This window comes from Wasmannia auropunctata, unplaced genomic scaffold (genome assembly GCF_000956235.1).
Source record: "Wasmannia auropunctata unplaced genomic scaffold, wasmannia.A_1.0 LD335713.1, whole genome shotgun sequence".
NCBI classification, from domain to species: Eukaryota; Metazoa; Arthropoda; class Insecta; order Hymenoptera; family Formicidae; genus Wasmannia; species Wasmannia auropunctata.
Window position 1 is genome coordinate 325509 of NW_012027177.1, and position 15147 is coordinate 340655.

Here is a 15147-nt window from a genome sequence, read left to right on the forward strand (position 1 = left end):
AGCGGTACATTCTTGATTCTAGAAAATTTTCCTTTTATATATGGTTTCAAGACCATGAGATGCTAGATTTAAGATTGCATCCTTCTTAACGTTAGAAGGATCTTCTCTTCTTGTAAATCTAATAATATTTTTATTTAGAGCAATTATAACAATACCTTAAATATTTTCTATTTTTAATCTTAATTGTAAATTAATTTATACCTTATTATCATATACTTATTAAAGAAAAGTTCTTTCTGTGTAATCTAAATAATACTTTTGTTTGTAGAGAACATTTTTTTCATAGGAATCTTTTCGCTTGAGATTCTCTCTCTCTCTCTCTCTCTCTCTCTCTCTCTCTTTCTATCTCTCATGTATAAATTTATAATGTTTTCAAAAACACTTTTTGAACTACTTTGGACACCTGCACGTAATTTTGATTAAAAATCATGATTATTTTAAACTGTTACGTAGTTTTTAAAGCAAATTTAAAAAAATACATGTTTTTTGAAAAATTATATATGATTTGCATATAGATATCAAATTAAATTAGTATAAATATTTAAAAAAAATTAATTTTTTAAAAATTTATACACATTTATGTACATTTTTTAAACACATTTAACACACTGAAAAATTTCCCAAAAAATTTTAAAGTACAATTATATAATTATATATATGTATACATACATATTGTAATATAAAGTAAAATGGAATTAATTAATTATAAAGTAAAAATTATTAAAGTTTTATATAGAATGTATAAAAAAGTAATATGACTAAAAAATAAAAAAGGAGATTGGATACATTACGTGATATATATAAACTTTTATGGGAATATATAAACTTTCGCTAACCTAGTAAATACAGAGCGAACTCTATTCCCAAAAAAAGATAGTCCAAGCATCTATCATCAGCATAACCAATGTGGGCTCTTCAAAAGCGAACATTCCTAATACTCACTAATTTCAGATTTGTTTCTCAAATAGATTAATAGTCGCCTAAATGTGCTTTTTTAAAAAATTCTTTCAATATGTTTGTTTTGCATTAAAAAAAAATTTAATATTAGTGAAATCCGCTAAATCTTAGAGGATTTTATTCTTATACATATGGCCTTAAGAGGAATCCTTTGATATTAAGAGGAAAATATTCTATGCACAACGTTCTTACAGTTAGAGTAATCTTGTCTTGCATTTGCAGTACAAGTCTTGCTGTTTTTAATATCAATTTCCTCTTATATACAAATTATAATATTGTTTTAAGAAACATTATATATTACATACTGATATATTGTATATAGAATTGTATACAGATTATATAATATTGAGATACGAAAACGCCAATACGGTATAAAGCGGATCTTGGTACTTGACAATATTATATAATATGTGAATCTTTACAATTCTTAGTTCAAGCAAACTGCGCACCGTATAATCGCCGGTCTTTAAAATGCAGCTCCAAATTGAACATGATATTAATTAAATTGCCAAGGCAATCTAGTAATTCGGTGCTTGTAGAACAACTTTTTAAATTTTGCCTATTAAAGACCGACTATTATACGGCGTGCAGTTTGCTTGAACTGCAAATTTGTAAGATTCACATATATCAAGCACTAAGATCCGGTTTGTACCGTGTTGGCGTTTTCATATTTCAATTGTTTGCAATACTCCACGGTCGATTCAGATATACTTATAATTAGTTATATATTTACATTGTTTTAAGAGATATTACATATTCTTATTGGATTTTTTCAAATAAAGAAAGGAAAAATATTATAGCAATTTATTTATTAATATATAAATGCAACAATCAGAAAAATCATAAAGGCCAATACAATTTAAAGTTGATCTTTTTCAAAAATTTGTCAACTTTATTCATCATGAAATGGGAAAACACAAAACAAACTCGGAGAAAATTCCTTTCTTTTCTCTCCTTCGATCTTTGTCCACTCACAAAGAAATTATTCACAAGACAAAATTACATTTACAGCTTTTTTGTTCTGTCTTACTGCGCCTATATCTTTTCGCATAAATGCAACACTTAATTTTAACCAGTTATACGTCAGAACGCAGCAACACACATTATTTTTCGTGTTACTGTATCGCACGTAAGAAGATATTCCGCTTGAAATAAATATATACCTTTTAATACAAGAGAAAAACTGTATGTAATAGATTTTATATATGTATACAGTTCACTTTATTGGAAGAGGAATAATCTTTCTGTAAAAGTTTTCGCCTAGAATATGGGATTAGAGGAAATTTCACTTTATAAATAGAATACTTTTTTTGGGTGCGTCAAGATACTGCTCGCATAAAGCTTGCTGCCATGTGGATATACACATCACATAGCAAATAAATGACAATCTTCTTATAATGAGCATGTACCTCGAGTATCTTGCATATCCTCTTATTTCAAGCTATACGAATTATTATGGTGGAATTTAATCTTAATCATAACTCATACGTTCATTTTTTTACAGATGAATACATGTTAGAGAGGAATATGCTTTATCATTTTATCTTACAATTAGAGAAAATACCAAGAGGAATTCCCTGCTTATAAGTAGAACACAGTTTTTTTGTTGAGTGAGTATGGAAATTCATAAAAAAAACATTTTTTCCTCGTTTGCTGTTTTGCTGGTTCGTACAAAATACATATGGTACATTTCATGTGTCAGAGGTCCACCTAAAAATAAACTTTTTGGGATTTTTTAAATGATCATGGAAACAAGTTAATACACATATTGTGCTTATATACATACACAAAATTGAAGGTCAAAAAATAGTATTATATGCTTTGCATCCAAGATATCGGAGATAGTTTTAAGAAATTTTTCTCTTTTTTGACATTTGTAGCAAAAATTACATATTAATTAATATACAAAATTTATATATATATGAATTTTGTAATATCTTTTTTTATATTTTTAAATAAAAACGTTTATTTTATATTCACTTTTAAAAATCTGAAAAAAATTGTCAAAAATATTTCGATATGTAGAATATGGTACCATAAAAAAAATTCTGAGATCCACACATTCGTAAACAAATATTTTTCTCCAAAGCGAAATTGGAATTTCAGTCAAATCACTATAAAATAAATACATAGATTTTTATGGATATATAGATACTTTCTTTTACAGTTAATTTTTCAATTATTACTTACAATCAGTTACTATTACTCATTGCTATTTTCCAATTAGTGCTCAATTATTTGTTAGCAATCGTAAAAACATTTTCATTTTCCTTATAAAACAGACATTATTCTTGTATATAATAAAATTTTATATTATAACTTTTGTTTTCCTAGTTAATTTTTTGATCTTATAATACTATTTAACCGCGCGATGATTGCATCGAACAGATTGACTAGTACCAAGCGTCGCCAATAGATAACGAATTAAAATACAAAAGAGTTATGCAATTATTTTGCAAGCGAAGATCGATTAATTTAAAAAACATTTAGTTTTGATAAGGAACAAGACTTATTTTTAAAGGAAAAAAAGAAATAAATAAATCTGAACAATATAAAAGACTCTAAAACTATTTTTTATTTCGTAGTAATTTTGTTAAAAATATATTATTTACATAATATTAATTAATTAAAATAATTTTAAAAAAATAAAAAATAACATTTAATATGTGTGACTCTTAAATTTAAATACTAACAAGAATTAAACAGGAACTAATAAACAACACGCAGAACTTGGTGAGTAAGAAATTTTTTTCACAATTATATTCAATGTTACTACATATTCTTAATACATTCCTTTCCTCGCAATGAGGTATGCATTAAGGAATGTATTAAGAATATGTAGTAACATTGAATATAATTGTGAAAAAAATTTCTTCTGAATTGTAAAAAGAATTTTTATATACGCACCAAGTTCTCCGTGTTGACTCTTAGTGCTTATTTCATTAATTCTTGTCAGTAGATAATTAAAAAAATAATGTCAAGTTCTTAACAAAAATTCTAATTTTGTATTTAAAAAAATATTTGTTTACGAGAGAATCTGAGAATCCCATCGCGATTCCAAAATTTTCTTTATAGTACCATATTCTACATATATTCAAGTATTTTTGTAAATTTTTTAGATCTTTGAAAGTGGATATAATTTCATTTAGTTACTTAAAACTAAAAAAAATTATTCTATATTATTAAATTTCTCATTAAAATTAACGTTTTTAATAATAAATTAAATCTGAAAATATGGAAAAAATTTATGTCTATAAAAATTTTGTATATGTTGTAAGTTTTGTTACAAATGTTAAAAATATTTTTTAAAGCAACTGCCCCCCGTATCTTAAGTGCAAGATGTGTAATACTTTTTTTACCTACAACCTTATACATATGTGAACCACATGTGCATTAACATTTATTTTCATGATCATTTAAAAAATCTCAAACAGTTTATTTTTAAATGGATCTCACACGTAATTCGTAAGGTATGCCATGCATATATATAGGTATATATACAAGACTTCTAATTACTTTATAGCTAATAAATGTTAATCGAGAATTGCTGTGAAAGATAAAAAGAGATTAAAGAATTTAAATGTGTTATTTAATAAGAAACATTTGTTACCTGTATATAATAAACAATATGAAACTGACCGTTATTTAATAAAATCTTTAAGATTTATATTTAATTAGCATCACAGAGTTATTAACATGCACAAGATATAATTACTATAATTTTTCAGATGTGAATGTGAGAAAGAATTTAATTATTTTATCGCCCATTCCTTCCAATAAATAATTAAAATTGTGAAAAAATCTGAGTTAAATATGGCACTGTTATTTGTAGTGATTATTATCTTAAGCGAAACATCGTGATATGTGGAATATTAAAGACAACACTATGTTCGATTCCGCGAATCACTTCCCGGCAAACGAACAGCGCGCGAATGTACTCCGCCAAGCAGCGAGACATGACTGCTTAACATCAGCAACGGGGCGGCGCTAAAAAACACTTCCTTCCTCGTTGGAAAATACGCATACTTGGTGTTCCGAGAGAACAAACTATTCCACAAGCTTGGAAAATTACAAACTCTGCGAGTACATACCAGTCGTCAATTCGAATCCACGGAATGCCGGGCGCATTTTGTAATGTCGCAGAGGGCCTCTACATCGATCTGTTTTTTTTTTTAATTAAACGTTATTTGAATTTTTTAATTAAAAATATATAGTTTGTTTATAGAAAAATTTAAAACTTTGTTAACATTTTCATCATAATTAATATTAAAACAAAATAATCTAAGAAGTCTGAACTGTTTGTACATCTTTCTGTAATAAACGTCAAAACAATGTTATATTTCTTCGTCATATTCTTTTCTTGATATTATATTTAATATATACACTACGCCACAAAGAATCACCTGTTCTATCCTCTAAAAATAGGCTTTAAACTTCAAGCTAGAGCAACTTGATCAAAAACTATCGTATCGAGATTTTTCAAAAAGCATTTTACAGCTTAAAATCTTCACTTTTCAAGTTAATACTTTAGAAAACAATTAACTGATTTTTTTTGGAATTACATTGATACAAATGGAGATGTGACAAATTGCAAAAATTTTTTCCAAACTTTGCAAAGTTCCATAGCGCGAAATAAAAGTCGCACATAAACGTGGTGTACAGCTTTCGAAAGAATTAATCTTGTCCTTTAATTTTTTTGTTTAGCGTTATTCTACGTACGATTTTTTTTCACCGAATAATTCAACATCACAGCAGAAAAGATCATTTTTGCTTTAATGTTGAATAACTCGATGAAAAAATCATACAATGCTCAACAAAAAAGTAAATTAAAGGAAAAGATTCATTCTTTCGAAAGCTGTACAACGCGTTTGTGTGCGATTTTTATTTCGCGTCGTGGAACTTTGCAAAATTTTGGAAAAAATTTTGCGATTTGTCACACCTCCATTTGTATCTATGTGGCTCCGAAGAAAATCAGTTAGTTTTTTTCTAAAGTACCAACTTGGAAAGTGGAGATTTTAAATTGTAAAATGCTTTTTGAAAAATTTTGTTACAATCATTTTTGGCGAAGTTGCTCTATCTTGTAATTTGCCTATTTTTAAAGAATAAAACAGGTGATCCTTTGATTTTGTAGCGTTGTGTATTTTTGCATAGAGACACTTTTAAAATATTTTCCATTTGCATTTTTTCATTTTTCGTATTTTTTTAGGTTTAAATTATTCCAATTTTTGTGCATTATTTTTATGATGAATCTCCAGTATACTTACATACTTAAAGCAATTATAGCACAGAACAGAACCAAACGATGTATATGCATAGCGTTGCGAGCCTCCGGATTCTTGCTACTCCCAGCATTGAACAGCTCACGGGAAAATAAATATGAAGTATTTATTTTCAGAAAGAAGAAGATCGTTCCCTGCCGACGAGCTCTTGGCCCCTTTACGCAGCTTTGACAGTGGAGTTTCGTCGAAACTGTCTTGACGTGCGAATGACTTCGCGCCAGCTTGAATTACATCACGAGTCCTTTCCTAATTCTCGTTCCACGTTACAGTTCCTTTCAAGTGTTGCGTTTCTTTTGTGTGAGTGCGATGCGAGTGTGATAAGGCGAGAGGATTGCGTTTGAACGCGAGCGCAACATTTTGAGGGCTCGTCCGGGATAGAACGGGACTGAGTGGAGACAGCGAGCCATGATGAATACTCCCAGGAAGAGGATGTGTACGCGGTCGTCGGCAGACGCTGAGTCTTCACCGGGAGATGCCGAGCGTCCGACGAGGCACGATGTTACGCTGGATTTAGAGACGATCCTCCGCTCCACGTTGGAGGAACTACGTTTCTGATGAGAAAGAAGTGTTCGTAGTTCCGTCCGCGTCGGCGCGAGGTAGAACTCTTTGCGCGGCTGCAGCGGACAATCAGACTACTCAGCGGTTAGAGGAGCAGCTTCGTCAAACGCCAGGCCAGTCCGCTTTTAACTTATGAAAAAATTCCGCCGGCGCGCCTAACAGTTTCGGTTAAAAATGAAAGCCCGATACGTATGACGAGAGTGCCCTTCTGTGCGAGTTTTTAGTGCAATTTAATTTAATAGCGCGTGCAAATAATTGAAACGATTCCGCGAAAGCCATGGCTATTGCCTCAAGCCTGAGAGATAAAACTCAAACGATTCTTGATGGAGTTACCGAATTAGAATCGAGATTAAAATTGCTTTTGGTGAGGAACATTTGTCTCATCAGTCATTTTATACGCAATTCACTAACTGGAAGCAGAAATTTGGCGAGAATCTCCCCACTGTGGGTGTACATTTAGAGCATTTGTTCCGTCTAATATAGCTGGAGTGCGCGACACCCAAAAAAAATATTCTATCCTTTAGCGGTATCCTCTTGATGCTAAAAGATTTTCCTCCTATATACATCTCAAGAAGATATTTTAAAATGTAGAGGGATGTCAAATTACTATGAGTATATATTCTAAAATGTAGAGGAATATCAAATTATTATGAAAATTTATTCTTGATTATAGCGCATGATCCACTTCTTTATAGATAAATACATGTTATAGCTAAGGGATATGTTTCATGTAAAATTTTTTTGCTTAGAGGAAATGCTTAAAGAAATTTCCCGCTTATAAGCAGAACATTTTTTTTGGGTAGAGGTACGAGATAAAATCACGTGCGCCCAGTTCGTCGCACTTGCAGACAGTTTTAAGAGAACGCTCCAATTAAAGGGCTTGACATCTTTGATATGCACATCACCACATACAAGGTAGCGAGTTTTGTGCGAGCATGCGAGTAATTTCACAATTACAGTGAACGTCACGTTACTAAAAATTATATAGCTATGTAAGCTGTATAAGCCATAAGTCTATAAAGATCGAAAAACGCTCAAGAAAGAAACGTGATTATGAAAAGAGTCGAAGATGCGCGAATAATTACATTCGGATATTGTCTTATGGGATTTAGCATATATCTTTTCTGCCTGCTTTTGGAATTGCCGTACGTCACTCATCAGATAAATCATTGATCCAGGTAGACAAATGTTAATACAGACTTATTACATTACGACGTAACGAAAACTCCACAATACGAAATGTACATATATTGTACAATCTATTTTCCCTTTCTGCGTCATGACGTGTTATGTGGGAATCGATAATTTTCTTGGGTTAATAGTGTTTTATATTTGGTTTATATCTGTGTTTTATATCGGTCAGATGGCCCTCAGACATTGTTTTATTTGTTTGAACAAATTTATGAACTTTCATGTATCTAAAGAGCTGCGTGATGGATCACAGTCGATTTGCTGAGATATTTATACATGTATCAACTATTTGCTCTTTTTTCTATAGAAATAAATTTATTATAGTGTTAATGTGTGTTGGGTATATATATTTTGGAAACAATCATACACTCGTGTTAGCGACTCAGACTTTAAGGCAAATATTAGATAATGCTAATAGGAACAGCATCAGAGGAGAAAAACAAAAGAAATGATTTATTACATCTCGCGCGACTCTTTCTCTCTCTCTCTCTCGCCCTCAGTATACGATGACACATTTCCGATCACGATTTACACTCATTTACAGAATGTACGTGTGTTACAAATGCGTGTACTCATGTACACTTATTTACACTATTATTAGTAATTTTCTAATGTGTGTTGATGTCCTCACAAAATGTTTTCAATATTTTCAAGTTCAATAAAATAGATGATGCTGCATACCAACAAATATGGTACAAATATGGTCCTAAATTAGAAAAATGTAAATTTGTTATTTTTAATGACAAGAAGTTCTGTAAATCAATCTATCTCAATATTGAAAAAATATTGTCTAGCTGTTACAACGGCTACATGCATTGTAAGATATTTTAATGACTATATATTTTTTTTTACTTTGACTATTAAAATATTAAGGTGTCAGTGAAATTTAAAAAAAAATCATTGTACAACCTCTATCACATTATAATATATAAAAGTCGAATTTTTCATTTTAGTACTATTTATGTACATCTTAAATTTTGTAATTACATATCTATCAAACTTATACCATTATTATAATTCTATGCATACTATGATATTTGCATTAAATAATCGTATTACATTTTCTTTGCTTATTGCAATTGTTGTCATGCTGTAAAGCAAATAACCTTGGCTATCTGTTGGAATTACTTATTATTGCAAAAATATCAGAATAATTTATATTTGTTAAGAGAAATAAACAAAGTAAAACTGTATAGACTGAACATAATTCTCTTATTAGTACAACAAACTAGACAATTTTTTAACAAGTAATTACATTACTATTGCAAAGCTTATTTAATCATTCAATCCATTAATAATGAACAATTGATTATATAGAATTGCAAACAATTACACAAAACAGAAAGATATGATGGACATAAATTACTACAGCAATAATCATCAACAGATATATTGTAAAGGTATGATATATAACCTTTTAGCGGTATGTAGCTGTATTATAAGCTGTAGCCGATTAAAGAAGCGTGGGAAAGAAACGGATGTATAAAATATACCCCTTTCTTTTGTCAACTTGGTATCCACTTGTAATTTTTTGTTTACAAATGTTTCGTGCGATATTCGGTGCTGAAATGACAGAAACTTAAAACGAATGAGGATGCCGAATATTTAATATTACTTCGTTACAGATGGGTCGTTTGTCCCCCTTTCAAAAATGATCATTAAAAGCATGCGCGAGAAACGTTTTTTTACTGAATACAAGATAATGTCGATTCATGAAAAAGGGACAGATGTCAATCGCTAGACAACATTCGACATGGAAACATCAAAATATAACGGATACCGAGGTTATTTTTTTTATTATTGTAATTGAGAAAATTTTAATACGAATATTTTGATAAAAATTTGTGCGAGCAATGGTAGCATTAAAAATTTTCAAATTATCGTTTTTTCATGATAGTGTAATATTTTAAATTAAGTTATTGAACAATTGCAACAAAACAGTAGCTAATACATACTTCAAATATTCAGTGATTTTTATTGTCCTTACCAGGTAATCTTTTTAATAAACTTCGGACTTATTAAGATTTTTGCAGGTAGATTTCGAATGGGCGGTAAAATTGAATCGTTTTACTTTAAACTTGATTGGGCTGTGGCCTAAAACTGAACAAAATTTTCGACAAAGGTTAATGTGCAATTTTCGAGTGCTTGTCATTGTTTTGAGTATTGTACTGGGCCTCCTTATTCCATGCATACATTCCTTGGCAAGAATTTTTGGAGACAGTTTGCTAATGATAGATAATTTACAAGTTACTTTACCGGCCTTGAGCTGCTTGATTCGAATCATAATTTTTTGGTGGAAAAAAGAAGGTAAACATCATATTTTGCTATTTTTATAAGCTATAAAATATAATAAATAATTTACATATCCATTGAACGTTTGATATTAATAACTTCAAATACATATAGATAGTTCAATTTACTTATATTAATGTTAGATAATTTACAATTTATTTTACCAACTATAAGTTGTACAATAAGAATCATTATTTTCTGATGGAGAAAAGGAGATAAGCATAACATTTGGCTATCTTTTTTTTAGAAATTATTAAATGTGGTATATAACATGTAATTTAAATATTATATTCTAATTAATATTTGATTCATTAAAAAGGGGATAATTTTTATTACTTTTATCATTTTTTATGAAATTTGCGACAGTTTATTTTGATACAATAATTATCTGTTAGTTACTTTTAAAATTTTCAATATTGACATTTTTTAAAAGCTATCGAACCGATCACGAATATGATCATGGAGGATTGGGTAAAACCGAAAGAAACGCAAGAGAGAAATATGATGATCAGAAGAGCGCAGAGTGCACGTATAATAAATATTACGTGCGGATATTGCATTATGGCAGTATCTTACATTTTTTTTATTATTTTACCTGCGTTTGGTATATCGATGAGGCACACAAACAATATTACTGATCCAGGCGGTCCAATGCTTGCACAAACTCATTACGTTTATGATGTAACCAAAAGTCCACAGTACGAACTGACGTTTATTAGTCAAATTATTTGTATTACTCTCGCAATGATAATCTATAGTGGAATTGATAATTTTTTCGGACTGTTGATTCTCCATATATGTGGCCAGTTAGATATTCTGAAGAATCGTTTAACAAATTTGGATAAATATATAAATTATCACGAAATACTAAAGAGTTGTATAACAAGACATCTACGCTTGCTTAGGTTTGATATATGATAATGTGATCTATACGAAATACTTGATCAATCCTTCATCTATACATCTAATACGAACTATCTTTTATAGAGCCATTGACAGTATTGAAGATACATTTAATGTACTACTTCTCTTTTTATTCATATATTTTGCGATAACCTTCGCTTTTTTTGGTTTCCAGATAAAAACTGTAAGTATTTTTTGATGATGTAATTAATGATGAAATTAAGGTAATTTATTAAATTAAATTGATATTTAACTGTAAGAAAATATTTAAGAAATATATTAAAAATTTTTATTGCATATTTCATTTTAAATTTCTAAATTAATATTATGTCTTCTTTCCTATAAATTAATTAGTTATTTAACGAAGGAAATTATATATCACTCCCCTTGATATATTTTGTATCTACTGTAATTAATATGTTTGCATACATGGGTCTTTATTGTGCTCTTGGAGAGATTTTGGTTGCCCAGGTTAGTTAAATATTCCTCTATTTTGCTATAATGGTCAGTAAGTCTGATTAGTATATTAATTAATCTACAATTAATAATTAACTTTTATTCAATTACTACACAAAGAGTAATAATTTCGTCTAAAAATACTTTTGATATTTACAGTGTAATAAAATATATTATGCAGCGTACAGCAATAAATGGTATACTATGAACAGAAAAGTAACTAAAATTTTGTTACTTTTAATGATAAGAGGTTCTAAACCGGTCTATCTGACTGCTGGAAAACTATTTCCTTTAACGATGGCAACGTTTTATAGTGTAAGTTGTATGACTAATGTATGACTAATTATTGCATTATAATTTATATATTTGACATGAAATTAGATATACAATATAAAATTAAAATTTTTTGTTTTATTTTATTTTTGTATTAAATTTCAATATTAATTAATTATCAAAACTATATTATTAAGTAGTGCGTAAGAACGTTAATAAAATGCGAACTCGTAATAATTTACGAAAAATCACTACTCGACGAGCGTACGATCTTTTCGTTATGACGTTCGATTTATTTCTATTCTGTTTTACCGCGAGTTTCTTTTTCAATGTAATTATTCATTTTCGTTGCTAAGTCGTATTAATACGACTATCATATTGAACATTATGCGTTATTACATTACACCGTACAACCGGTATTCAAACGGAAAGATTCTACGCTGATTCTTCCTACTACAATTAATTACATTATTAAAAATATCTTTTGCAGTTAATACAAACGTCATTTGGCTATATATCCGTTTTATATACTTTGAGAAATTAACAACAAAGTGAGATAAAATCTATACTTTCTTTAACGTTATGCAGTTTTACAAAAAAGCTAATGTAATTAAGAACTATACGCAAGTATTAATATCAAATTTTAAATAAATTATTTTACTGCAAGATGAGATTAAAAATGAATTTTATTAAATAATGGATGGATTCAAATCTGAATTATAATCCACAAATAGCCATTTTTATGAAATGTGTGTAAAGTGTTAATTGTGTTAATCATTTAATTTTAAATGAACAATTTATTGTAATTAATTATCTTAAATATTTAATAAACAATATATTTAATAAGAAAAAGTTTCAAATAAGAATTACTCAATTTTTTGCAAGATTTTTGTAATTAGCATAGTCTTGTTTTAGGTGAAAATCCTTCTGTAATTTTGAAATTACTTTTACTTCCATTTAATCGAAATTAATAAAGTATCTTTTTTAATAAATCAATTTTTGTGTATTATTCTGCACATAATAGTACATAGAATAATTATCAAGATAACTATAGTGTGTGTGTGAAATATTTTATATTTTACATTAATTAATAAATTATATAATATAGTACTCTTATTTTTTAGTAAAAATTGTTTTATATATTATATATGAGCAAGATGTAATGATAAAACAACACAAATTATTAGAACAATTGTCACAATAGGACATATATTTTTTAATAATACACTTATTGTTGTACTGATTTAGCGATAATAGAATTGTTCCTTTATTTTACATTAAAATTTGCATGATGATTAGACTTTTGTTTAACCGAAAAATTGATATTTTGCATATGCACTGATTCCGATAGCGATGAGAGATGGGACGTATTTGAGAACGTTCTAGACTGGTTGCTCGATAAAACAGTGCTTAAAAATGAACTGCGAGACTGCCAACCAAATCGTTTTAGCAATAACCGCAAGATCTTCTTTTTGCACACGTATAGAATGAAAATGAAGACGCCTTGCAAGATATCTATCGTAAAGCTGATACTCCAAATCATTCCTGATATAGTATTGCTGGCATTGATCAACCACAATATTATACCCATACTCCAACTTAGTCCCATCACAACAAACAGTTTCAGGTACATAGTAAACCTATAAGCAAATATTACATATATCGTCTGATTATGATTATTATTAAATAAGATATACATACAGCATCTGCCAAAACAATCAAGATATACATTTATGAAAATATAGCTCTTGATCATTTTCAGATATTCTTAACAAAAATAATAGATAGTTTTAAGCGAGCCAGTCTTTAAAAATAATAAGTTTTTAATTACAGATAGCTTCAATATTTTTTTAAGAAGTGCAATTTTAACTTCATAAATCATAAAAACAAATTAGATCATATATAAGATCATTAGAAAACAAACTTCTTGTTAAATTAAACGCAAATTGCTACGTGTCAATACTTAATGCGAATAAACAATTAAAATCGTTAATGTTGCGCTATATATTCACACACGGTGATCATATTATTTTTACTCTAATCGGTATTTGCTCCAAAATTTTCTGGTTATCACCGGCAGTGAACAAAACTTGAAATTTCGACAAAATTTAAAATATAATATACTTTTACTGGAGGTCAACTTAATTGAACAACTTTTTTTTAGAAGTCAAAATCCGAGGAATAAGATTATGTAACTTAAAATTATGTAAAGTAGTAATGTTAAGTTGTAAAAAACATTTGTTATAAATAATATTTCACAACGCTATCTGGAGATTTGGGGCGTAATTAAAAAAATGTCCAGCTTTACTGGATTCGCAAATATCATACTATTTAAAGGTAATAATAATATTGTGAAATCCAGTTTTTATTTGCATAGGTAACGATATTTTTACTTATATCTAGCTCGGCTACTTTTTATGAAAAAACATGAAATATTGATAAATAATACATCGTGTTATTATATAACAAATAACACATGCAATTTATCGCGACTACATTTATTGAAATTTTTCAACTGTACAAACTTGCGCTTGTGGTTATTATAGAATCGGCTCTCCGAATCTCTCAGCTGATTGGCAGTATATTTATTATGATACAGAATCGTTAGTGCCGTAGCGATGAATAAGAAAACGTTAATAATATAAGCAACACCCGTGGGTCCGTAATAATACACTGTCATTGCACTATCCCTTGAAATAGAAAATACGAGTAAATTCTTCGCGTTATACGTGTCAATAAATATTGATGTCCATCTACAAGTTTAAAATTGAAAGTTGTTAAGAGCAATCAAGGCTTCAGTGAAATATTCCACTAATAGCGCTAACAAAGATTTCATTGTCATATACCACCAAACCAAAATTTTCTCGTGCACATTCTCGGTCGAATCCAGTTCTTCGGTATACCAGGAGCATGATCCATGATGGCACTAGCAGCGCTGACAATGAAAGTAGTTCCCCACGCATAGAGAGAGTATAACACGAATTTCTTTTTGTTTTCCTTTGCGTTTAGAGGACGCAAACTGAGTTTTCTGCAAAATGCAACTTACATTTAGCCAATAACGTATAAATTATTTTGCCATCCGGCAAACGTGGAGATCCAATTTCGATTCCTGGCTGAGAACATGAGATGATATTTTTTCGCAATAAATTTCTTTACAGATTCGTTGAGAATGGTTCGTGTAGATGCAGGCTAGCATTTATTTGACGTCGCGGGGGAGGATTTATTAGATGCAAGTGAG

At 29.2% G+C, this 15147-nt stretch overlaps 3 protein-coding genes across 4 annotated transcripts in view; 1 reads left to right on the forward strand and 2 right to left on the reverse strand.

Annotated features, from left to right (window-relative positions):
• Window positions 1-15147, reverse strand: part of LOC105456322 (G-protein coupled receptor Mth2-like) — a 26794-nt gene that overhangs the window by 7608 nt on the left and 4039 nt on the right. The window lies entirely within an intron of this gene.
• LOC105456312 (odorant receptor 13a-like) lies at window positions 9472-11402 on the forward strand. 2 transcript variants are annotated; one of them, XM_011700260.1, is made up of 4 exons: window positions 9472-9769; window positions 10023-10292; window positions 10711-11182; window positions 11265-11402. In XM_011700260.1, the coding sequence occupies exons 1-4, from the start codon at window positions 9739-9741 to the stop codon at window positions 11377-11379; spliced, it is 888 nt and encodes a 295-aa protein (XP_011698562.1). In that variant the 5' UTR covers window positions 9472-9738; the 3' UTR covers window positions 11380-11402. The 2 variants fall into 2 exon arrangements, with proteins under 2 accessions (XP_011698562.1, XP_011698563.1); XM_011700261.1 differs by having other exon boundaries at window positions 9748-9769; window positions 10019-10292.
• Window positions 13093-14732, reverse strand: LOC105456311 (probable G-protein coupled receptor Mth-like 2). The gene is made up of 2 exons (XM_011700259.1): window positions 14435-14732; window positions 13093-13549 (listed from the first exon to the last, which is right to left on the reverse strand). Exons 1-2 carry the CDS (start codon window positions 14587-14589, stop codon window positions 13177-13179), a joined length of 528 nt encoding a protein of 175 aa, XP_011698561.1. The 5' UTR covers window positions 14590-14732; the 3' UTR covers window positions 13093-13176.

What these genes read in the sequence shown, in the direction of transcription:
- LOC105456312 (XM_011700260.1), top strand. Translation starts at nt 9,739, where the DNA reads ATGGAAACATCAAAATATAACGGATACCGAG. An exon ending in AAAATATAACGGATACCGAG is followed by an intron (nt 9,770 to 10,022) that starts GTTATTTTTTTT and finishes TTTTGCAGGTAG; the next exon opens with ATTTCGAATGGGCGGTAAAA. An exon ending in AGACATCTACGCTTGCTTAG is followed by an intron (nt 11,183 to 11,264) that starts GTTTGATATATG and finishes TATCTTTTATAG; the next exon opens with AGCCATTGACAGTATTGAAG.
- LOC105456311 (XM_011700259.1), bottom strand. Translation starts at nt 14,589, where the DNA reads ATGACAGTGTATTATTACGGACCCACGGGTGTTGCTTATATTATTAAC. An exon ending in TATAATAACCACAAGCGCAA is followed by an intron (nt 13,550 to 14,434) that starts GTTTGTACAGTT and finishes ATTTGCTTATAG; the next exon opens with GTTTACTATGTACCTGAAAC.